This window comes from Schistosoma haematobium, chromosome ZW (genome assembly GCF_000699445.3).
Source record: "Schistosoma haematobium chromosome ZW, whole genome shotgun sequence".
Taxonomy (NCBI): domain Eukaryota; kingdom Metazoa; phylum Platyhelminthes; class Trematoda; order Strigeidida; family Schistosomatidae; genus Schistosoma; species Schistosoma haematobium.
In genome coordinates this window covers 22472746-22498929 of record NC_067195.1, presented here as the reverse complement: position 1 = coordinate 22498929, position 26184 = coordinate 22472746, and the positions used below count along the sequence as shown (strand labels likewise).

The 26184-nt window shown below is 33.6% G+C and overlaps 2 protein-coding genes across 2 annotated transcripts in view; one reads left to right on the top strand and one right to left on the bottom strand.

The window, feature by feature from the left end:
* Nucleotides 1-21585, bottom strand: LRRC34 (Leucine-rich repeat-containing protein 34). The gene is made up of 10 exons (XM_012944191.3): nt 21524-21585; nt 15261-15481; nt 11242-11434; nt 10516-10599; nt 9929-10057; nt 9018-9149; nt 8032-8150; nt 5569-5721; nt 2739-2865; nt 1-837 (listed from the first exon to the last, which is right to left on the bottom strand). Exons 2-10 carry the CDS (start codon nt 15410-15412, stop codon nt 652-654), a joined length of 1275 nt encoding a protein of 424 aa, XP_012799645.1. The 5' UTR covers nt 15413-15481; nt 21524-21585; the 3' UTR covers nt 1-651.
* A 136-nt stretch (nt 21586-21721) lies between these two features.
* ARMC2 (Armadillo repeat-containing protein 2) overlaps nt 21722-26184 on the top strand; it is a 35130-nt gene continuing 30667 nt past the window's right edge. The window contains exon 1 of the mRNA XM_051210724.1: nt 21722-21915. The gene's annotated coding sequence lies outside the window, so the exon portion shown is untranslated. The remainder of the gene's footprint in view (nt 21916-26184) is intronic.

Sequence of the window (26184 nt, the reverse complement as noted above, 5' to 3'; positions counted from 1 at the left end):
AATGGATCTTAAATGCACTTTTCTCTTTACAAATGAATCAGAAATCTCGATCAAAATAAATTCCTTAGGGTGCAAGCTTTGTTGTTTATTCAGAACGACAACAAAAACTATACTAATGAACAAATTCATTCAAATAACGCAATACTATCAGCAGCATCAAACTGAATTAGTTACATATATTTCCAACCTTTAACGCATAATCACTGCAACTGGTACTTCAAATAAAGCTGTAAATACTATATGTAATTAACTAAATTCAACTACCTACAGAATTTAAACAGAACGATGCATCTATTGTTATTTTGTCTATATATATGTATTAAGTATATCAGTAGCATAATCTAGTTTATGCTACAGATAGATAAATGGTATTTGCAAATAAGATAAATGAAGATAAATAAAATCGTCTTCAATGTGATAATATCTAAACAAAATTACATTGAAATAAAATACAAATGTGAATCATAATGTTAAAAATAATCTTAATTGCAAAGGCGAAAAATTCAACATTATCAAAGGCGCATTAATTCATTAATTAATTCTAAGAATAATAAGAAACAATTAGGTAAAAAAAAATGAATGATAATAAAAATAATATTGTGAAGAAATACAACAACAACTTAAGAATGATATAATTTCAATGAAATGACATTAAGAAAGTGCAATCGATCGATCAGTTGGTGCTTGAAATTTCCACCAAGGCACAGAAAATCGATATTGCCTATAAGTACAATCATGAGGTAAGTAAGCTAAATAAGTCCTACCATCAACAATATAAGGTCTTATATCAGTGCAATTTTCTAGTAAACGATTTATGCAGATTAAATTAGCGAATGCCTAATGAAGATTAAAAGAAAAAAAATTGATGCTAGTTGATTATTTTAAAATAAAATATAAGTTACAATAAGTGAAATATTTAGTGAAATGGTTAGTAGAGATGTTCGCAACAATGAATAAGATAATATCTTAATCTGATATCAGTTAGAAACTCAGAAATTTCTGGACAGTTACGAATCTCTAGTTTAGAAAGGGAAATGTAAATTATTGAATTTTGAATCAGTATTTTAAAAGTATTGTGCTTGTGTGAGATCTGAAAGTTTTGGGTATATTCTTGAAATAGGATTTTTGATGGATGTTGATAAGAAGTTATGATCTCCATTTAAATAATTGTCTAGTTTTCTATGATTTTTACTAGTTCATAAAGTGAACTCAGTTTGTGATGAAAATTAATAAAATAATCACTTTATTTATACATTCTCGTCCCATAAAATATTTGTAATATCTTAGTGAGTAGAAAAATTGACTTTCTAGCATTTAACAACCGGATATAATACTAACAAATTTCTAAACAACTTTTAAACACTGAGAAGTGAGAAGTGAACAATAAATTAACTACAACAGGATTCGAAACCAAGGAACGTTCGTCTTGTATTACATTTAAACTTGTTCGAACGATTTATATGTATAATTTACCTTTATGTATCTGTGAATACTTTCCAAAATGGTGAAACGAACATGTAGTTAAAACGGTCAACATCTCACTACTCATTCATCTAATTCAAACTGCTAATCAGGTCAGGATAAATGAATAATTTCCAATAGTTTATCGGGTTAGAGTCTTCCAAATAGCAAAAACAATAGATATGTTGGTTAAAAGATCAGAGCTTTGAGTACGAAGAAAATGCGTTCAGCCTCTTTCCTAACAATGCTCAACTTCAGACTCATTACGTCAGTATTCATAATGTTTGCAAGACGATCTAATTTAACTAATTTACATATGGTCTTCCTCTTTGAATTTCCTTAAGTTTAATTTATTTTATTCAAGTATTATTTTGATAGAAATCATGAACCGATCTACGTCAAACCACCTTTGGAAACCAGGAAGCAGTGGACGGTCGTTTCGTCCTAGTATAGGAATTCTTGGTGGTGTGCATACACGACCACACACGTGGGACTCGGACCCAGGACCTTCAGTCTCACGAGTGAACGCTCAACCTCTAGACCACTGAGCCGGCATCCAACGGTGTCAATGTCTATCTTTAATTAATCCATGATATTGTGAGACCACCTTCCACTGTCTTCAGTAAGTAACCACCTCACATCCGACAGGGATTAGCTCTATTGCTCAGGGCTTCTCACTAGAACTACGGAAAAGTCTTCTCAAAGCTAGTCACTAGTAAGCGTATGATAATTTCTAGTACAGAGTTGTGGAGATTGATTAATTTCATTGAAATTATAAAACGATTTAAGTTAGAGGATCACTGAAAATATTGCTTTCATCACTGTTCATATATCTTTCGTTAAGTATAATAATAATTATCTTTATTATTAATTCTTGTAAGCACATGAAGAATTTAAGCAGCTTTAAATTCATCTTGCTGTTTGATACATCACTTAGTTTTCGACCAAACATCTGATCTTATGTGTAACTACATAGTTAGTTTTTTTCACTCTATCTCACCTATATCTATTCTGATTATATTCAACTGATATATCAACTTATTCGGCTTAAAATCACAAACTGGACAGTTCATCATCGGCAACTCTACTTGATTTTATTGACAATCCTAAATTTATATGCTAATATCTTAAAAGATGTATTCGCTCTACACTTGTTTGTCCCTTCGGAGCATTAATTTGGATTTATAATCGCAAACGGTGATAACAATTTATAGAAAAATTATTTTTCTTTCACTTCCTGCATTTTTACTCTGTACTTTATCAATTAAACGACTTACTTTACACGCTGATTCTTCATGTTCATTCCCCCAAATATAAATACACTCCAAAGTAAGATTTGTAATCAATGATTCAGCCAATGCACAAAGTCCGGGCCCTTTTAACTCACAAAACTGTACTGCAAGACTAACAATTAAGAAAACAGAATAAAGATCTCACAAAAATGATTTTCCAATGAGAAAATTTAATTTAATCTACTGAATAATTCTAAGAAAAGTTCCAGGTTCGTTATATTACCACCTATGATTTGCGTATTTACAATTGGTATGTGTTTCCGAATGTAATTTCGAATAATACAGCAAAATACTGTTATCATTTTGATAAAGTAACATGATTATAACTATCAAACATTAATACAACTCAAGAAAAAATTAAATGTTTCAGTATTGGGCCTTGGGCCACACTATTAATGTATGCGGAGTAGTATAATGATATTATATTTGCAAAACAGAAAACATACAGAAAAATGGACCCAGCTTATATTTTCCAGATGTGTACAGTGATGAATGGGATGAATGAATTACCATTTTGAACCTCTCATCATGTCTCTATGATCTATTACTTCCCGAGGAATAGACCATATTAATTAGGAAATGTCTGTAATGTAGTAAAATAAGTTAGAATACTACAGAAATGTAAACTTAATAACTAAAATGTAATTCCGCTATAGAGATGTAATTGTTCTTTACATGACCTAAATGTAAAATAGAGTTACAAGACAAAATTTATGAAATAACTTTAGAAACCTATTTCATTATATATATATATATATATATATATATATTGGCTGTCTGAATCTTCCCGTTGATATTTAGGGCTGAAATTGATCAGTCTCTTTTGGCACACATGTATCCTGTGCGTACTGTCTTGATATTACCATCAAGTGACAACCATTTTTAAGCAAAGATAGTTAGTGGCTAGCATTGGAAGCCATGACGCGAGCGTTGTGCCACTTGGGACTCTTCAGCTGGGTTTACCTGGATTCTGGCGCTTATTTTTACTCCATGACTCCGATAAGTATTTTTCTTCAGAACTCTTTCCTTAACATGAGCAATAAGGAAATTTAAACGCTTACAAATAAACAATAAAAATTATCACCACCATACAAGACAATAAACTCGGTTACTCAGTGAATAACTTGTTCTGCATTTAAGGCGAAAAATACTTATTTAGTTGCCGGAGTGAACATCTGCACTGGTATCCAAAACATCCAGCTAACGCGTCCCGAATAGGACAAAATGCACGTCCTGAACCCTACCGCTAGCTACCATCAATCTCTACTTATATTATGACCTTAATAGTTCGCTAATAAGCATATATTGATGTAAACATTACCGCCGTGAAAAGAGTATTCAAATATTTTATTTAATCTAGTGCTACTGAAGATTTGCTAGAATTAAAACTTATGGTTTGACAGAAATTAGGCCCGAAGTGTATAGTCTACTAATAAGTAGTTAAACGTTTTAAGTTAACAAAACTGTTTATTCCTGTCTTCTATTAGGGAGACTGACAAGTTACATTCATTAGTACATCTACCACGGTAGATTAGCCTCTCTTAATACATTGTGGTGGTTAGCAGAATAAGGAAATGTAGATAATTACACATCATATGTATCTCTCAAATATACTCTAAAGTACGTGTAAATACCAAAGCAGGTAAATTTAAAAGATAGTGATGAGAATATGTACACAGTTTATTGAACATAGTGAACTAGTTATATCTCACATGCCTAGATAATAATAATAATCACTAACAGGACAGGAGACGCAGGCAAGGTGTAACAAAGGTATTTAGGATCAATAACAAACATTTGCTCTTCGGAGAATATCAGAGACCACAGTAACTATACGACTTAAACTTGATCTTGAGAAGGAATCAGTGATTACTCCTTTCAAATCCCCGTCACCAAATATTACGATCCAATTAACTTAACTCATGTACGTTATTTTTCACATAATCCTCTACAAAACTGCCATTCATAGCTCTCACAAAAACAAGCTTGGGAACGTTTTATTAAAATTCTAGACCAAATTCGCTTTCTTGGCGACTTAATATTCCTTGATGAGTAAGTGATCCTTACTTTCTAAATATGCTAATATTTATTTAGAGAATTTCGAATTAACATTAGGTAAGGTGAATGAGACAAAATCCACCAAATTTATTATATACAGCAAACCGTTTTGTTTCCGCTTTATTTACATTTGTATGGGAAATCAACTTTATGTAGTTGAGCATAATTATAGAAAGATTTATATGAATCAAATTATTAAGTGGATTAGATGAAAAATTTCATTTCTGTCGTAACCCGTATATATCAAGTAATGAATAGCAATATTTATGTTGAATAGAAGGAACTAAATATTTGTTTCTCATCGCTACAGACCAATAGGATGAGAAAGAAATGACATATTATCATTGGAGATGTTGAAACATAAAGTTAGCTCTGAATCCCATTATCTAAATGATGTGTATTGGATTTGGGTAATTTTCTTTAAATTGATCGTTACGATACCTAGTCAAATAAACCATTTTTAAAAAATATACTTTCTCACTTTTCATGATTAATAGATGAGAATAGTTATATTTGAATTCAGTTTACACAGCCTTATTACATGAAATAACCCAAACATGAATACGGTTCAAACTGTATAAATAATTCAAATGAATAGTACATGTAAAATGTATAGTCAGTGTAACAGATTACAGTATGATAATAATAATTTTTCTAAAAATGAGACTAGCCTCGTCTCTCTTCCCACATGAATAATTATCGAATACTTTTCAAATAATGAATTCTATAATTTATCGCAATAAAACATTATGCTTACACTTTTAAATGTGTATTATAGACCAATGCATCTGCTAAAGCCATAGCTCCTTTACACTGAATTCGGTTGAATGCCAGATCCAAAACGACCAATGGGCAGTTCATGCTGATTACTCTGGATAATAAAATGGCTCCATCACGTGAAATACGATTGCTATGAAAAAAATTAAAGACTAATATTATTTCTTAAACAAAAATATGGTTAGAGATGGATAGTGACTAGAAGTAGAATCCAGGACGCACGTTTCGTCCTATTTGGGACTCTTCAACTGGATGTACCTGCATCTCAGAGTTGATGTCCACTCCGGGACTCGAACCCAGTACCGTCCGCTTCAAACACCATCGCGTTACGCACATATGCCTATAATAGACTGATCAATTGCAATCCTAAACGTCAATGGGAAAATTCAAACAACCAATACAAAAGTGAATTTAACATATAGTTATTATTAAAAACGTCTATTTATCTACAGAGAAAGGTTCGTGAACCAACACAGGATTATTACAATGGTTCAGTAAGTTAGAAGACGACTTCACAAAATAAAAGGATATTTGGTGAACTTAGTAGATATGTCTCATGTGAGTCAGTTTTTAAATAAGGGACGTTATGATGCCAAATTTTACAATTTAAGTAGTGGGGTCTCAGCAGGAACATTGACTTACTATAGTACAAAGAATTGTTATAAAAAGATTTCAAGTTATTTTATTTATTTATTTTTTAACACATAGATATTGGTACAAGGAGGCACACAAATCTCATTCGATATGTGTGAGGGCTGTGATACTGCCCGGGTGCCCAAACCGAAGCAGGTGGTTTTCTTAGGGGGCTACACCTCGAGCCTTCGACCTTAAGGTTTGACCCACAAGATAGTGGAGCATCGTGAGGAGATGCAGTCCCATGGTAGCCGGTGACCAACGATTGGTCCATACGCCATTTGTTCCCGCAGGATATTGGAGTCCATGTGCACCATTGGTTTGGAATCCGGTTAAAGCGCCGGACATTCGCTTTTCGTCCTCTCATTTTCGTAAACAACACCCCCGCCACGAGAAGGCAGTGAGTAGGACTTCCCTGGCAGAGGCTATATACGCGTGGCCATGTGAGAGCATTTCGAGAGGGAGAGCGGACTCTCCCTACTCTCGGCCGTACCAGGGCATTTGGGGGCGATTTCAAGTTAAATAAAAAGATATCCCCTAACTGTAATTGTAACTATGCCACATTGATGATAGTATTCCATATATTGAGATGGATTAAAACAAATGGATTCAAGCACTTAGCTGACTATACATTTTTTAATAAACTACAAGAAAAAAGATTTCTGGAAATAAGTCAAAGCTTCCTTAGTTTTTCGTGAACTTATGAATGAGTGGTTCGTTTTCAAACAAAAGCATGGGTCAAACATTGTAGTAGACAAATAAACTGTAGTATCTTGAAAGCATTAACTTTTAGTATTTCCCATATCAGATTCTAAATATCATTAAGTGTTGGATTTATTCTCATGAATGAATAGTGTAACTGTTCGTTTCAGTGAAAATTAATATAATCAGATTTATTCCTGATTTACTTTGTAAAATTCTCAGACAGAAGAAGACAACCTGAAGTATTTTTTGACAGGTAACTTTCTTTAAAAGTACTGGGTTTGCCTAAAAATGGATCTTCCTATTATTATTTCAGTCATCATCTTTTCACGCCAAATCGTATCACAATTGGAAATCTATAAATCTCGCTTGGTTTTGACATTTTCTGTTCTCGGCTGTCAAAATTCTATTTAATACACCAATTTAGTATCAATCTCAAGGTAACGTAAATAGTATGTCATCAGCCGTATTGTACGCATGAATACGTTTCTCAAAATAGCCAAAACTCTCTTGCAAAGATCATTGTTTTTTCTTATCACAAGTGAAAAGCTACATATATTCACACGTTCTCAAATCTCCAATTAGATCATCAAAAGTCAGATGGGTATTCACAAGTACCCTTATTATTTAAAACCATAACTCATATGATAATCTACGTAAAATACCAGACCGCCGCAATCTATAGATACTAACCGGTATCTAAAAGCGACACTTTCGACTCAAAACCGAGTAGAAAATAAATAGATTCAAAGAGGCTAAGATATTTCACAACAATTATTGAATTTAAAGAGAGCTTATAATCAAAACTACATAGAAAATTTGATGGAACAAAAGTTATATAAATTAACTAGCTAAAGAAGCTTTCTTTATGTTTCTTTTTATTTGCCTCTTCTTAACAAGAGTATATTCATATTATTTATAGTCCTTTTGCCGACTACTCATTACTTTTAACATTAAGCTGTCTCTACTTTAAACGTGAGTGTGTATGGATGTTAAATAATTTTTGATTATGACAGTCATTTGTGGTTAGTGAGTGAAATACTAACAACTGTAGTTAAAATGAGATAATTTGTTCTTAGTTAGCATTAAAATAGAATGATTTACTTACGCGCTTATATCTAATAATTCTAATGTATCATTACGTTCCATTGCTTCAGCTAAACGTGCCGCTCCAAAATCACGCATATCACATTTCGCTAAGTGTAATTCTTTTAAAGTTTTATTAATCTATTAAAAGTTAGCAAATGAGATTCAGATAAGAACAAAACTCTAACAATGAACATTTGAGCAAAAGAAATTAAAGTGTAAGGTAGCATGAAAACAGTTTGATGAAAATGATTAGTCTATTCAAAAGTTACTTAAATACTAAAATTTACCACTTATTGACATAATTCCAGACTGTGTAAATTCATGACTTTTATTGATTACAGATTGAATGAACCTATTACTCATTATGAAATAAAATTTGTCATCAGTGTTTGAATAATGTGAACTTAGATGTAAACTAAAGAACAGAGTCTAGATCAAATGACTCGTTTTCTTTTTTTATACCGCAAATGTCATAAATTACTAATCAGTAGTAATTACAAAGCTTAGTTGAAAACGTTGTTTGTCTATATATCTTGAACTGTGAGATACATCATGGTTGAGACAGGAAAAGAAACCATTAAAGACAATCAAAATAATCTCTGTCCGGAAGGAAATAGGTGTTTTCAAGTAATTTGAGTATTATTATGTCAAATTCAGCATATTAATGTTCAGATGCTGGGGAATTATGTACTATAGCAAGATTTCCTTAGTGTCTGATTTGCATAAAGATTTTTTAATAAGTAATAGAATGTTAGATTTGAAGGCATTTAGCTCGATCACGTACGACATGAAAATGTATGCACTTCTGAGCAATCTAAAACTAGAAGAAAACATCTACTCAGTGATTCCCTAGCTAAAATCAGCTCTTTATGTCAACGGCCTTCGAAACTTTAGTTTGATGTTACTTTGATGATGTGAACACATTATGTCTAAGCAGTTATAGGGTATATTAGTTCATGAAACTTATAATATCATTAAAAAAAAGTCCATCATAAATTATCTTACACATAGCATATCAGCAAAATGTACAGTTGATTCTTCTTGCAACGTCCATGATATCTGTCGATTTAGATTAATCCCAATAATTGAGTTATTACTTTTCAATACAGTAGCAAATGCAATACAACTAGTTATATCCTTTCGAAAAAAGATGAATGAAAATGATAAAAATTCACTATGTAACAAAAAGCGAAAACAGGATTTGTTTCAAATATTTATATATGTAGCAACCATAACAAAAGTTTTGGTGATAAATTTAAAATGATAAATATTTTTATAAATTATGAAACAAATAGGTCTAGTTTCTAACAGATAATCCAACGGAAGCCGGTTTTTTAGGTATGTCCGAAAGTGAAATTGCTTATTACAACGCGTAAGAGCCAGTTGTTCTGAGGAATAAAAATTTTTAGTTTTGTACCCAATCTCCCTATTTTGGGGAAATTTTAGGGAAGCCGCTATAGAAAATGTTGGGGAAATGGCACAAAACACCCAAGTTTCCTATATACATACCTTTGTAGTGAGAGTAAAAACATTGATAATCAGTTATAATGTGGTAGATTCAAGTGTATCTTCATACTTTAATTACACAGATATTATACCAAACCAGTAAATATGATAAGATAGGGTAGTATAAGAAGACTTTTCGTTAAAGCAATCAAATCTAAATCGAAACTACACGAAAAATCAGAAGTGATTTCGTTCCGATCGTAAATTTTCGCTTGCTTACATCTACATTCTTCCATAGAATATGTCCTGAATTTTGTTCCACTTTTATGTGAGACAAAACCCTGTACGTTCCTTTGTATACTACTTATTTCTTTTTACCTACAAAACTATTTTTTTACTATAAGATGCCATTGTGTAAATTTCGAGGCTTTTATATATATATATATATATATATATATCACTCGACTAACCTGATCACATTCTCCAAGATCTATGAATTCAAGTGTATCGTTTATTTGTAGCGCTTGAGCAAAGTATAGACCTCCTTTAGAGCCGATTGGGTTCCCAGTCATTTTTAAGATAACCAAATTTCTGTTATTCTAATAGTTAACAAAAAAATCAACAACGTTCGTTACAATTTGAAAGACTAAGTACACATATATAGTTACAACAATGACAAATATAAATGAATGTTAATAAAGCTAACTTTCACAATTTTGGATTTACCATAGTGGGTTCAAATAAGGAGCCAACAGTATAGAGCTATTTTAATAAAACTCATAACCTTTTTTATACTAATTTAAATAATAATAATAGTGAAATGATAATGAAACAGAATGAAATTGGTATCTATTGCTCTGATTCCCTAAACAGTATTATTAAATGACAGGAACTAGTTTTCGGAGGTTTTTTCAGTAGTAATTATAAAAGCTCCTTTTACATCTTGAAATGTTTGTTATTTTTTGATTGGGAAACAAATAAATAATTATTTCGTTGGGAAAAAAACGTGATCACCTCATATAAGAGATTAGAAAAGGTATATTAGATTGTACATTACCTTTAAAGAATTAGCAAGAAACTGTGCACCTTTCTCTGTGATATCATTACACATTAGATTTAATTCTTCTAACAAATTATCTACCTTTTGAAAATGGATAAATATAAAAACAGTAAGAATGTAGAAATGTATTACTTGACTTCAATTATTTCAATGAACATATATAATTGAATGCTGACATAAAACCAGGCTGATAAATAAAAGTACAATTTTTTTAGCAAAAGGGCAAATTGATTAAGATTTCAATCTATTATTATAATTAAAACTATTCAAGTAAAATATACTGATCAAACTTATATGAAAAGCTTGGACAATATTTGTTAATAATTTCAACTTTACAATTCCAATTAAAGTCGTATATATATTTGTGACAATACGAGCTGTGATCTTATTAAATATATATCTAATACACTCATTTAGTTCAATATTTGGGATTCATCAAATGAATATATGCCTCCATCGTAGTGTTAATGTTGACATAGAAGTTGAAACCTAGTGTATTGGAAAACTGGAATACTATTCATTAGCCTTCTGTTAAGATACGATAACTGTAGACTTTTTTCAATGGGCATGATCTTATTCATTATTCGTAATGGTTTGTACTTTTTTCTCTTTGTTAGTATTCAATGTAGAATTAACAAGTGTTGATAATCAGCAACAAAAGAATTCAAAAGCTAATAATTAATAGTTGAAATATCTGTATTTAATAACAAACTTATAACTTACATTTAAGAATTCACATAATATTTCGACTCCTTCATCTTTAATAAAATTGTAGCGTAAATCCAACATTGTAATACATGGTTTAAGGGATAAAGCCATACACAACGGTGTCAGATCAACACTAGTCAATTGAATGGCATCCAAATGATGGTTATTGCCACAGAGTTTTAAATATATTGCGAATAATCTGTCATCACTATAACACAAGTAGAATATTAATAAAAAAGGAACGTTATTCATTTTAAACAATCTTCCATAGCCAAACAAAAAGCACTCCTTGGAACCCATTTGAGGTTGCTGCCACTGAACGGTTCGAGCATAGGATCAGTAACTCCACCTCGTAAAAAGATAACCCCATAAAAACACGCCAACCAGAAAAAATCATTTGAACTTCCCCTGAAAGTTCAAATGCCTTCACATGGAAGATTTATAACAGCTAATGACGAAAGTGGAAAATCTTTGGGATCCATGGAGCCGATGCCATTCTGACAACTAAAGGAACAACTAATATAGGTACATGAAATATTCAGATGATGCAGGAGACCAGAAAGGTAATTCAAATAGCGACGGAAACGGAAAGACACATCATGCCCCTGCTTGGGAAACTAATTCAATGCAATTTGGACGACAAAAATTGACTTGAGGAGAGCTGTTGCTGTATTCTGTTTACGAGGCAGAAATTGCTTCCCTCACACAAACAAGGAGCCCCACTACTGGTATCTTGCGCAGCATAAAACTACCCTATAGGTTGACAGCCTCACACCTTCGTGGTCATTCGACCATCCTCCAAAACGAAGTAGAGGAGAATCCAAATGGATACCTGTCAGGGCTAAACCCCCAACAATGAAGGTAGTGTAAACGAGAATAACAAATTTTATGAGAGGCTGCAGTTCGTCCTAGAGAATTACCTGGGAAAAGGTCAGACCATTCTGATGAGCGACTTAATGCCAAATTTTGGATTGATAGCCCTGAGAGAAAGAGATGACAACTACAAGAGTCTGATAGATCGAAATGCTTTCAACACAATTGTTATGAACAACAGGATTCTGAGTTACAATCGCGTGAAAAAAGCTTCATAAGTTTTACCAGATCACATTGAGGCAAAGTAGATCGACTAAATATGCATGTGTAAAAAAATCAGAAGAATAATCAAAGACGCAAGAATAAATAAAGCTGATGAGGTTTAACATTACCGCCTGTTGATGCCCAAGGGACAGACTGAATATTTCGGAGAAAGAAAACAAACGAACAAGAGTATTAGAGCTAATGAGTAGGAATACGTAGGACACCTGATCATTACAGAAGCAAGAGCAAAAAAATATGAGAAAGTTAAGTTTAAAGGAGGAATTACTGCAGTGAGGTTTCACGTTCTCTTCTTAAATAACTCGAATGAAGAACAAGTACCAACAGACTAAAATGACGGATACCCCATCAAGATACAGAAGAAAGAAGATTTTAGTGAGTGTGGAAACTGTAGAGGCACTACACTTTTTTCAGTACTAAGTAAATTTTTCAACAAAATATTACTTAACAGAATGAAAAATGTTGTAGATGTCCAAATTTGATATCAGCAAGCTGAGTTTCGTGACGATAGATAATGTACCACCAAATCACAATATTACCGATTATTGTTGAACAACCAAATTAATGAAATCTATTGCTAAATGTCAACATCCTTGGTTTTAAAAAAGCATTCGATAATGTATATGAGAAAACCTTGCAGTTTTCAACACCATGGAGTACCTGAGCAGATTGTCACCATCGTATCGAACTCATGGGAGTGGCTGCATTACATGGAGAACAGTCCACAGGTGCATTACAAGTAAAGGCTAGTGTCAGACTAGGCCGTCAACGTTTGTCTTTTTTTTGTCTTGCTCACTGTTGGCTGGATCATGAATATCTCTACAGCTCAGAGGTAGGATGAAATAAGGTGGATACCCTGAGTAAAGCTGGATTATTTAGACCTCGTAGATGACTTACTCTGGTATCTCATAGACACCAACCAATGCAGACGAAAATACCCAGCATAGCAGCAGCTTTAATAGAAGTAGGCCTCATCATTCACAAGAGCAAATGCAAATTTCTGAAGTACAATACAATGAGCATCAACAAAACCGGAGCTCTAGAAGTTTCCACGTTCCTGGGTAGCATCGCTGATAACCCAGGAGGATCTGATGGGGATAGGAAGGCACAAATTCAAAAGGCAAGTGCAACATTCCTACAATTGAAAAACATTTAGGACTTAAAAGAACCGTCACTTAAGGCCAAAGTTGGAACTTCCAACTCTAAAGTCAAAACAGTTCTATGGTACGGAGCTGAAACTTAGAGAACTATCACAACTATTACCAAAAAGGTGCAGGCATTTGAAAACAGATGACTGGACAAAACGCTCCATGTTTATTATCCAGATATGATCAGCAATAATCTAGTCTAGCAGAGAAAAGAGCCATCTGTTAGGTGAGGAAGGAATTAGGAAAAGGATCTAGAGGTGGATAGGATAAATTTTGCGGAAACCATCAAACTGTATCACAAGGCAAGCCTTGACCTAGAGTCTTTAAGGCGAAATAAGGAGAGATAGACCAAAGAATACACAGTGACTGAGATTCTGAAGACACACTAATACCCTGAGTGGCACTTGGTAACAAGTGGGAAGGGAAGGAGAAGAACGAGTTGTTTGTAGATCCCTGCTTGGTGATCTACGAGTAGTAAAAAACCTAAATATACTGATAAATAAAACAAGTGTGGCATTTTAAGAGGGCTAACAGGCTTAAACAAGTAGATAAGTATGTCAAACAAGAAAGGCACACTATTTATATCTAGGTTGAAATATAAAATATAAACACTTAATTTGAATGGCAGACCAGGATTTTATTCACAGATAGAAGCTTTATACTATTTACTGAGTGCTTAAATATAAAGATCCTATTTTACATTTCACAAGTCCACCTATTTTGAAATAAACTCAAAAACTCCACGTTACTTAGACTTTAAGTGATTTGCTTGTCTCCACTTTCTATTTATTTGTCTCTCTTCTCACACCCATGTCGATGAGCCACCTTAAGTATTTGACAGACGTTATTATACTTCTTACATTCCTCTTGATTAACTTTCTCATTATGATAATGCTTGCAACCAGTTCAGGTACAAGATAGAGTGGGCTGGACGGATGGGAGATAATAAGGAATACAGAGTTATGATTGATTAGAATGATGAAAGTTCTTTTTACCCAAAAAGGAAATTTTCGATGCGAATGAAATAATTAAAGAAAAGTCCAACTCCAAAATGCGCTTAGATAGTATTTAAAAATAGAAGAAAATGCTTTCACGGAATTCCCTAACGTTATTAAACTCCTCATTATTTGAAAACTAAAGGGTAACTGTAATAACACTCATTAATGATAAGTATCAGCCACAGCTACCAGATAAGACTGATTGGCAGTGCCTGTAGCTTTTTCTGCGTCTTACAATGTATAATGAATAGAAAACTAAAAAATTCATTTCAAACTTCGTTTTTTCTGTTTCCTATTGGTAAATAGTGGCACGTAATCTAAAAATAATTATCAGAATGAGTTTTGTGGAGATTTTAGGAAATTTCACAGGTTGAAATCATGAGTCAGTTGAAGCTAGACCACCATTGAAAACCTGGAAGCACTGGACGGCCGTCTCGTCCTAGTATGGGACTCCTCAGCAGTGCGCATCCACGAACCCGCCCCCCGCGGGATTCGAACCCAGGGCCTACTGGCTTCGCGCGCGAGCACTTAACCATTAGACCACTGAGCCGGCATCCAACGGTGTTAATGTCGTGGATGCGCACTGCTGAGGAGTCCCATACTAGGACGAAACGGCCGTCCAGTGCTTCCAGGTTTTCAATGGTGGTCTAGCTTCAACTGACTCATGATTTCAACCTGTGAAATTTCCTAAAAATAATTATTCATGCAATTTCCGAGTTTGCGGTATAATGCAATAGAAAAAAACAAGACTGTTAATCACAAAATAATTGACAGATAGGCATAGAAAGCTAACTTTTTATCTAATTCATATTCTATTCTCATCATTTTACTTATAAAACTTGATGCCGGTGTCGGTTTGTTTTGTAAGCAATCCACATAAGTTGATGCTAATTCTTTCAAATTCTCTAGGTTTAATTCTGTCGATACATCACTATTTCGTTTCATAATGAATGTTTATTTTGAAGTTATAATTGAATGAGTCCAAATTTCGATAATGATGATTGTGAAGATAAGCTGTAAAAAATAAAGACAGCTTATGTAATCATTATAAGTCTAAGTTATATTGTCTATATGAGTGTTTCAAAAATGAAGTGGATTAAAAGAAAAGTGGTTTTTCGACCAACAGCTTCAAATTTTACAAAACGTACGATTCAAACATTGTATTTAAATATATCTGGAATTTTTTAATATTTTAGTCATACTTTTGCGTTTTAACACTTATTCTACATCACTTTTAAAACTTTATTCACTAAAACACCATATAATCTTAGGACAGTATTTTCGTGGCTATCCATGAAAACTTGGAATTTTCAGCATTTACTTGTCCGACTATTTCTACCAAGAGATCCAAGTTGAGCAAGTACGTATAGTAAAAAATGGAGAAGAATGTGGAGCAGACACAAAACAAAAGTAGAATAGAAATATGGAAATGAATAAAATTATTGTTATAGAAAGGAGATATACTTTTCAGAAGTCGATGGATCGAGAACAAGTCTATATCCTTTATGATACAAATTATAATCTCTCAAGCCCTAGTATTTTTGGCTCTGAATGGAGGCTAATGGAATGTGATAGAGATTAGAAAGTGATTTTATATTTAAAGGCTACACTAATAATCGACTCACTGATAATGTAAAATACTTCAGAATAATATACATTTTTACTTGATTGTTAAGATAATTGTGAGTACCTAACTCTTTAAAGATGAATGATCACTTACTCTTTGTTTTCTGATATTCAATTAACGGTAAGTTTGGTTAAAAACTGCATGAGAAATCCAAATTACGCCTCTATATCAACTGAGAGTACGCCGACTTTATATACCTAAAGTGTGATTCAAGATTGAATGTTCGATCTCGATGATAATGTCTTGACTGAGAAAGACGGATTTAGAAGTTATCAGTATGGTAACAGAAACTTTAATCTTGTTGTTTCTCTCGATGTAGTTTCTTGAATGATGGCTGCTTTCCTCGTCATATTATTAAAGCTGGCCGTGCTTGTAAAATACCTCCTTCCCTAAAAAATCTTCGACGCGTCACGAAATCACAAATTGAATGTACCAAGGAACTTATCTCCAAACTTAAAACAGAATCACTTGGTTATGACAAAATTGTTATGGATTTAAACATTGTATGTAGAATCAAACTCATGAATTTCGTTCACGATGTTCAGTCCAAAACCAGTCATAAATTCCTAAAGACATTAACCAAAACACTTGTGAAAGAACAAAAACATAACGCCTTTTCTACGAATCCAGAAAAATACGTACAGAATTTATCCAGTAAAAAACTAACTCGAATTGAAACTGAAGCACTCTCCCTTGGATTTAAATTTCACATCCCGAAAAAATGTAACAGAATAGACACTGAAACCCAGTTTTAGTATTTATATCAACAATTGTCAGAACTTAAACCCATGAACGATGAAAAACATAGTTGGTTGAAATTGAAATTAGTTAACATTACAAACCAGTACATAACGACACCAACCCCACAATCGAAGGTGTTGACTAAAGATCACCAACTAGCATTAAAAAACTTGTGAAAGATGAAACAATATTGCTACTTCGTCCAGATAAGGGTTCCGGTGTAGTCGTTCTTAACAGAGATGAATACATTAGCAAAATAATGTCTACTTTAAATGATTCCACTAGATTTATCATCGATAATGCCCAGAAAGACTTAACAGAGACGACAGAGAAGCGACTTTTAAAAAAATTGAGAGAACTCCTGAAGAAAAATCCAATAGATAATCATACATACAATGAACTTAAACCTAAAGGATCACAATTACCGTACTTATACGGCCTACCAAAAACTCACAAGCCCGACATCCCGATTAGACCAATATTATCCATGGCTAATTCGCCCTTCCATAAACTCGCCCGCTGGCTGACAAGGTGCCTAGAACCAATCCGAAAGAAACTAACACCTTACAGTCTAAAAGATAGTTTTGAATTCGTACAAAAGTTCGACAACCTAAATGTTTCCGATAAATGTATGGTTTCATTCGACGTCTCATCGCTCTTCACAAACATCCCCTTGGAAGAAACGATAGAGATCATATGTGAATATCCTGAACTTCTACCTCTACCAATCCGTGATTTTAAACAGCTCCTCTTTTTGTGTACAAAAAACATACAATTTCAAGTCAATAATGTCCTTTACCGTCAAATTGATGGAGTTGCCATGGGCAGCCTGTTGGGCCCAATTCTCGCCGATATATTTATGGGAAACCTGGAACTAAAAAAGCTTAAGCATGCAATCGATGGTTTTGCAATGTACTGTAGACATATTGATGACACATTCCTTGTCTGCAACAATCATGAGCACGCCATTAGACTACTTGATATGTTTAATAAAACTCACAAGGATAAAGAATTTACTATGGAACAAGAAGTTGAAGGTAAATTCCGTTTCCTTGATATTGGGATCAAACTAACATCTGATGGCACAATTCATAGACATATTAATCACAAAAATACTTGGAGTGGACTATATCTCAATTACTATCCAATGAGTTACAAAAAGGGTATTGTACGAACCCTTTTTGACCGCGCTCGTAAAATTTGTTCAAAGGAATGCTTGGATGACGAAATCACTCTCATCATTAATGTTCTACGTGAAAATGCATACCCATTGAAATTCATCCAGAAACATGCAAAAACCAATCTTCGGACAAAGTACGATGGAGTAGAAAAGAAAACCTGCTTCTTACATTTACGTTTCAAAGGAGAGGAAATTGCCGGATTAATTAATCACAGATTAACTTCTGCGTTGAAAGTGGCTTACCCAGCAGCAAAACTTATGACAGTATGGCAAACGAACTGCTCACTTAAACAAACTAAAGTCGACAAGTCCTCTTTTCTTAGTAGCTCCAAATGCATTTACCAATTCACATGTACGTACCAAAGCACATACATTGAAAGAGCTGAGAGAAGAGTGCATGTCCGCATTTCTGAGCATGTTCCGAAGAACTTGAGGCTGTGAGGGACTAAGGCTCTCAACAGTGCAATAGCTCGGCATTTACTTGACACCGGGCACACCGTCGACATTTTGCACGCTTTTAAAATTATCAATAGACAAAGAAATACGACTACTCTCCGCTTCGCTGAAGCAATTACGATAAAAAAACTTAGACCGAATTTATGAACTCAAAAAGAGACAGTAATAAACTTATTATTACCCTGGCAATCCAATTTTTTGTTGGTTATTTGGGTTATTTTATTCATTTATTTATTTTAAAATATTTATTTTGTGTTATACTCCTCCCCTATTACCTAATTCTTAAACCAACTTATTATTCACACATTTCCACCACCTGATCCTCTTAAATTATGTTAACTTTTCAAATTCTATCTAATTATTATTACGTAACCCATCTTATCATTATTCAATTCCATTAATCTCTAAAATTATCACACAATTTATGAACTTCACTAAACTATTACACCATCCACTCTGAATTAATTCCCTTTTTAACCTCTGACCTGTTCTAGCATATATATATATATATATATATATATATATATATATATATATATATATATATATATAATTGTAATTCAGTTATTTACACTCATTTATGTCAATTGTTTCTCACTATCTCAATGTAAAAATTCTATCACATTTTTTGTTTGTAAGCAGCTGTTGAGAAACCTCGAAATATTATGAATTTATACTATTCTGCACCAGTATTTGTTTGTGCTTTATTTAAACAATCACAACTTTAAAATAGCATTTGCATAAGTAAATAGTTGGCCTTCAATTTGAAGGAAATTTGATGAAGGTGGTAATAAGGACTTTTCATGTTGTGCACTGAATGTGCAATAAAGTAAAAGTAATAAAAGGATGATATAGAAGAATAACTTTAATGGATTGCACCTAAGATGATTTTTGGAGCTTTTAAGTTACAGTCCCACGGGTGACTGTATAAATTCAATCTACTCCCTTTGCGGTGTATACTACCTAAGTTGGAAAATGTTAGCAGTATGTAACTCCAATCAGAATTGGAATACCTGGGAGCAGAAAATTAAATTGAAGAGAACATGAATGTCAAAAAGCGAGCAGCTGTAATAAAAAGAGTTGAAGGAATCATTGGGCGTATAAAATACAACTGAAGAAAGATGTACAAAAAATGTATTTAATGTACGGTTTTCATATTTTACCAACGCACTCTGTAATTTCGCATTAATCAACAAATTGGTTAACCCCAGCATTTCTTTGTTTAACACAACTTGTTGTATAGGAGTTTTAGGAGTGGCTTGATTGTCGTCGTCAGATCATATAATTATTTCTTATGTCTTCCGGGACGAAAAATTTAGGAAGGCAAAAGAGCTAATAAACCCATAACTCGTTACTTGTCAGCTGATTATCAACTCTCATCGAACCGCTAACAAATAGAACTATCCACTTCGATGCGTATTTTAAGCGTCATCTGTCAACACATTCAAAATGAAACTGAATCAGCTGAAAAATTTCCTTTGCCAGAACTCTGGCTTTACCAAACTCAAACTGCTATAAGCATAGTCAAAAAATGTGATCTCATCTTATAAGTGTTACGAACTCAGACTCAGCAGGAAAATATAAGCAAAATTGAGAGAAGAAAAACAGAAGGTTAGGGAAAACATGAAGGAATATATGTCTAAAAGTTTAATAAGGAAAAGGTAAACCGATTTGTTACGCATACATAAAAAAACCAAAAGTTGAAAAGAATAAAACAAGAAATTGTGAAAGCCAGAAGTCGCTTACTGTTTTGAAGAATATACATGCTGAAAGAAATCGGAAGCCCAAAAGTTTCTAATCACAAAATGGTATTTGTGAATGTACAATTTACATGTCTGTTAGACAGTTGCAGATGTTCATGCTCAAGACAGATGATTAAGGGTCTGAGTTAGTCTTTTCCCAGCATTCTTCTGAGCGTTTCGGTGAGACTAAGATTTATGGAAGACCTTTGAGCGACGCTAAAGCGGCCTTGATAATGTCCACCTACTGACTAAACTAAATGAGGGTTTCAAACCAAAGTGAAGGATGAGGATTGTGATTTACAGTTGATGGGTAAGGATTAGATCTAGTGGTTTCATCACAAACTAACATAATCTAAAATGTCAAGACGTTATTAAGTCAAATGGATAAAGAATTTCGCGCCAAAATCCAAGAACTATCATCGCAAATCTGGTTGTTTCGTCCACAAATTATAGTCTGGCCGTGGCAGTGGATCACCAATGCCTCCAGGCAGGGACCCAGCTATATTAATGATAATAGAGGAAAAAGAAATTGGTAACTCATAGTAAGAAATTATCCTTAGTCTTTAAGAATACGTCATTTCCTATTAAAGGATTTGTGGAGAGTCGCTTAGAATAGCTCATCTGGAAGCGAGTTTCAGCATTTGATAACTCTTAAGGAGTAAAAGTTGTGCATACAGTCCGTTCTGCTGTGTTGTGTTTCCAGTTTCTGGGTGTTACCCCTTGGATTTGTGTTGGAGCTAAACTTAAGTAGGTGTTTAAGGGGATTCCCAGGAGTATTAAGGATACTGTAAGCAATAAGAAGGTTACCTCTAAGATGCTTGTACTGTAATGGGTAGAGGTTTAGGGATTGAAGGAGCTCTTCATAAGGCTTTAATTTGAGTCCATGAACTGATTTCGTGGCTCGCTGATAACCATGAACAAAGCACATTAGGGTCAGGAGATAAAAATGGAGACTCTAGCAAACAAGAAATGTATATGTTAGGATTATAATCAGCCGTATTCGTTTTTTTCATTTATAGAGTTGGTTAACAAAACATGTAAAATTAATATACGTGTGGGGTCAAACATTATTGTGAATAGCTATAAACACAGAAAAACCCAGCAATGTATCTTTATTATTGCTTCCAAGAACCAAGATATGGTATAAGGTCTTTGGCAGAGTTCAATAAATACAGTGAAGCTATTCGAATGCAGCAGTCGTGGTTAGGACTTCCACTACTGTACGATATATAAACATGTCTTTCATCTATACAAATCTTTTCGCCCAAAAACAGTAAAAACACGTAAAAGGGAATGAATTGAAGTCTTACGTATGAAGGGATATTGGTCGAGAAATGAGCTAACAAGAGAAATTCGATAACTGAACAAATTCAAAAGTCCGCGTTCGCTCGTCATGACAACGAATAAAATATAAAAATAAATTATTACTCATTCTTTACACAAAATACGATGACCAATTTAAAGCTATGCTATTATTATTTTATGTTGTTTTTGCGGACGCAAACCTTGACAAGTTTTCAAGTTTGTGCGTTACTGCGTAAACAAATTGTCGAAATAATTCAAAGCATCAAAGACTTGAATAAAAAAACCGGGTTTGAACGGAAAGGTCTATTATATTGTCACCTTTTATCTGAAACGGTCTTCACTGTCCAAGCTCACTTAATCTTGGTGAAAGACTTGGTTTAATGCTTTAAACATATTTGTGAGTTCGATGAATGATCTATTTGTTGTGTACAGAAAATCCAGTTTTAATTAAGTATTTTTGGTCAGCCATGATTTTATAAGCCGTGTTCATTTTGATAGCTGTCTTTAAAACGTATGTATAACTAAGTTTTACATATCTTGATTGTCAGTAAGATTTGGTCGTAATCTCTATATCTCATAACTTAAGCCGTTGGTTTAAACGTTTTTATCGGACTAGTTACTACTCCTGACATCTCATTATTCCAGTTGTCAGACCCTTTGCGCTTTTGGAATAACAAGGTTGAATTTTTATTAATTACATTTATATGATATTTTCAACCCTGGACTTATGAGTTCTTTGTTTTGTAACCAGTTTGAACGCAATATATGGATTTTTTGTGCATCATGCACTAGAATTCGACCTTTTTGAATCAAACTGATTATTTGCATTTAACAACAGTCATAAGTAAATTGCATCTGAAAACATATTTTTAAGGTTCTTCTCTTCATAAGGTTCTGTAAATACTTGACTGTTGGTTGAAAAACATTTATAAGAGTTCAACGATGATGGTTGAAAAATATGAGAAACACAATGACATTAAATTCAGACGAAGTTAAGGAGAAACAAGGATAAAAATAATAATCTGAAGCAAATACATATAAAAACCAATATTTATCCTAACCACACTGTTGCTCTACTTGATGTAAGCATTTTGTAACTTTATGACTAGGCTTCCCTTTAAAGTCGTTTGCCGATAGAGTTGTGACCATTCTATATGATCACGCAGAAACACGGAACCCGAGTTGCATAGAATGAAGTTCCATCCATTCCTACACTCTTTGTCGAGGTCATGTATTACCTGTTCCCTGAAGTGTATACACAAATGTTCCTGGTCGTTTTATTCCTGGTAAGGTAGTTTAAACTAGTCAAAATGTTATAAGCCAATCCCACTTCTATAGTAAGTATAGTAAGTCAGTTGAAATGTGTTAATACTTGCAGTGTTTTACAGTAGAGATTTATTTTTCCCATGAGTGTTCACCGACGAGATTGATGCAACTTGTTTAGGTTAAGAGATTCCATTTGTTGACCACTGAAAACCATAGCCCCACCCTAGGTTAATCTAGTCGCAATACTTGAACCCTTTTACGGTTCCCTTGAAGATGATTGGTCTTAGAGGAGCGATAACAGATGATATACGGAGGCCTAAATCAGTCTTAAGTCACCTCATTTCTTACGATTAGAGGAAGGAGAAAAGATATGAGCGTTTTAAGGTCACCCTCCGTGTGCCCACTTGATAAAATTATTCTGGAATCGTAAATATTTGAAGGAAGGTAGGGAACTTTAGACTATACTTCCCTTCAGTCAGTCTTTCGGATAACACAAAACCTCATGGGTTATTGCTGTGTTCAATAAAAGCTCAAAATTTTCTGATATTTAGGTTATCGTTACCCTCAGTTGTCTTCTCTACAGCCTAAAACTTCAAGTAAACTAACTTTATCCGTACTACTGAGTTTCATGGAAGATTAGCTGTACGAGACAAAAGCAAAAATAAACAAAAAGTGACACACCAAAGCCACTAGAGCAAATTTACTGCTCGTTTAACGTAGAACTTCTTGTAGAACTTGGTATTTCTTAAAAAAATTGTGGGCCATAGGTGATAATTTATATCATTCTAAAGACTGTTGAATTCCTTTGTAAAATCCATAAATAATACATGAACAAATATACTTTTTACCTTGATGTTGTTATTAAAGTTTATATACTTAGATCACTGAAAGTTGTTAAATATTATTTACTGCTTAGTTCCTACTTTGCATTTAGCAATTACATTGTTGTTGGTTCTATTCATCGCAGTTCGTGAAACTCAATTAACACATTGAAGTCTTAAGTTACATGTTAGAAATGGTTCTTTCAGTTACAGAACGAATATAATACTCAGTAGTTCGGTGTACATGGTTGCTCAACAGATATTTTGACCTACCTGCTAGTGCTTCTATAGGGCTTGGAAAAAGCTCTCGAAAATCTATGAAAGGTTGAGTCTTCTTCAGGTAGATAGCATGTTGGAAAAAGCGGTTATTTTCGAATAGATTAGTAGTGGCAATAAGAGTGATCTAAGGTCGGGACGGTTTTTGACCAATTCTAAGCATTCAAATTATGCAGTATTGTGGGTGTTTAGACTGTCAATTCACTGTCCTAATCTTTAAAGACCATTTAAATATTCTTTTGCTTATAGTGGAACGTAAGATATCATCGAACTAGAAATTTATACTTTCGAGGTCTTTGTGTGATTCCTTGGAAAGTGAAAATAAAGTTGAGGAACAGTAACATTCCTTCTATACTTTGCCTGTAACTTTAGTTTGGTATCACTGCCTACTTTCTAGTGATCTACTTCATTTGTTCTCTTAAACCTTAATTATCTAACTTTGTTGTTTAGTATTATTGATACACGTAGTTCAGTTTCTCTGCTCTCTTCCTTATTTGTTTTTCTCTCTGTACTGATATGAAGCGTCATCTTGTTTAATATTATTAATGACAGGATTGGATTCATTGTTGTTAGCAAGTTTGTAACCACTTACTATATTTATTTGGGTAAATTTTCACACAAATTCACAACCTACTCATTTTTAATCGTGATTTGTCCGTTGTCTTATATATAGAGTTAGCTTGATAGGATTGTGTTATCTCTTAATTTTACATTCATCTTCAATCCGATTTGTTAGTTTTAAAACGCTAAATATACACTTGCAGATTCTGACTATAATCTATTCTTATTTTTGTGGTCGTAATTTTCTACTAAAGTGGTTTCGTTACAATTGAGTACGGTTTTAAAATGTCTAATCTTAAGCAACATCATTTGAAGAATTAATGAAGTCAATAAATCCTGGACCACCCTTTTATCCCTATTTGTGTTTACAATGACTAGTTTACTCAGAATTGTTACAAACCCAAGGGACTGGTTTTAATATGGATTTATCAAAGTTTTTACTAAGAATCTCTAAGGTTGGTTTCAGATTCTCGTTGTTTGTATGGTTGGAGGTTACTCTCATGGTCTTTTATTTCCCTTCCACCTGTAGATAAAGCAGTTATTGAGTAAACCTAGGTTTCCTATGCTTCACTTCAACTGTACAACGATCGATAGATTTAAACAACTATGAAGTGCGTTTATAACATATTCACTGATACCGACTGCGATGCATTCTTGGGTGACGGGGTTGCTTCTATTGCTACTCTCATCAATTTCGCTCTCACTCAGCATTTTATTCATTTACGGCATTATGAACGTGGTTTGAAAAAAACGTCATTCATCATCACGGGAGTGTAGGTTGTAGACTATTCTTCTTCTCTTTCTGTATGTGTGTTTGTTTCAAAGTTGAGTTGCGTGCCGCTGGGCTGGAACCATCACCGGCTTCATGGTGGATCTTCTGAACTTCAAAATACTTTAACCTCTAAATTAGATAAAAGTGATGTCATGCTTGGAATAGGCTAGCCGTTGATAATCTGCACCAACATAAACGTGGGGTTTTGGTAGATTCACTGAGGTAAACCAGAGCTTGTGTTTAAAAACGCTATCAACAGCAAGTAAGGAGTTCATAAAAAATCTTGATCAACTTGTACCTGGCCCTAGTTTATTCTCATCGATTTCTACAGCCACCAGCCATTGACATTGTTATATTTACGATTTGGCTAGTTTTAATTTAGGGTCTTTTAAGCACCGGCTAATAAGAAATCACTGAAATTAGATGGACTAATTTACGCCATGTTCTTGAAAGTTTATTCCAATTATATTGTGCAAGTTACATAAAATATAACCTTACAAACTACAGTAGAGTGGAAAAAGCAAGTATTACGAAATGAAGTAAATTCGTCCTATCTCGTTTGCAAAAGTCTAGGGGACTAATATAAATTAGCTTACGAACACTTAGTAGGGAAGAAATCGATGTATTTGTTCTCTAATTTCTAACAATATTTTTTAAACATTACCACCCATTTAGAATCTTTATACTTATTGGCCAGCAAAGTAACATTTTGCTATATACATTTTACCAGTGAACTTGATATTTCGTACGGTGAGGTAGTTCGTAAAAGCCGTTTTGTTTTTCGTCATGTAGAGAACCATAGAAGATAACAGCCAACTAACTTAGTTATCTCAATGTGTGGCTCCTCAAGAGTGTATAATCAAGCAATCTTGTATGAAATTAGATTAAAAGTTTTCACGCCACACAGTTATTGGTAACACATCAGGCTTCTATGTTCTAATCAAACTGTCCACATTTTTAACACTAACCC

Excerpts from the sequence above, each read along its gene's own strand:
- LRRC34 (XM_012944191.3), bottom strand. The coding sequence starts at position 15,412 with ATGAAACGAAATAGTGATGTATCGACAGAATTAAACCTAGAGAATTTG. Across the intron at positions 2,866-5,568 it reads TATAATACACATTTAAAAGT|TCTTGCAGTACAGTTTTGTG; the intron begins GTAAGCATAATG and ends CTTAATTGTTAG. Across the intron at positions 838-2,738 it reads ATGAAGAATCAGCGTGTAAA|GCATTCGCTAATTTAATCTG; the intron begins GTAAGTCGTTTA and ends AATCTTCATTAG.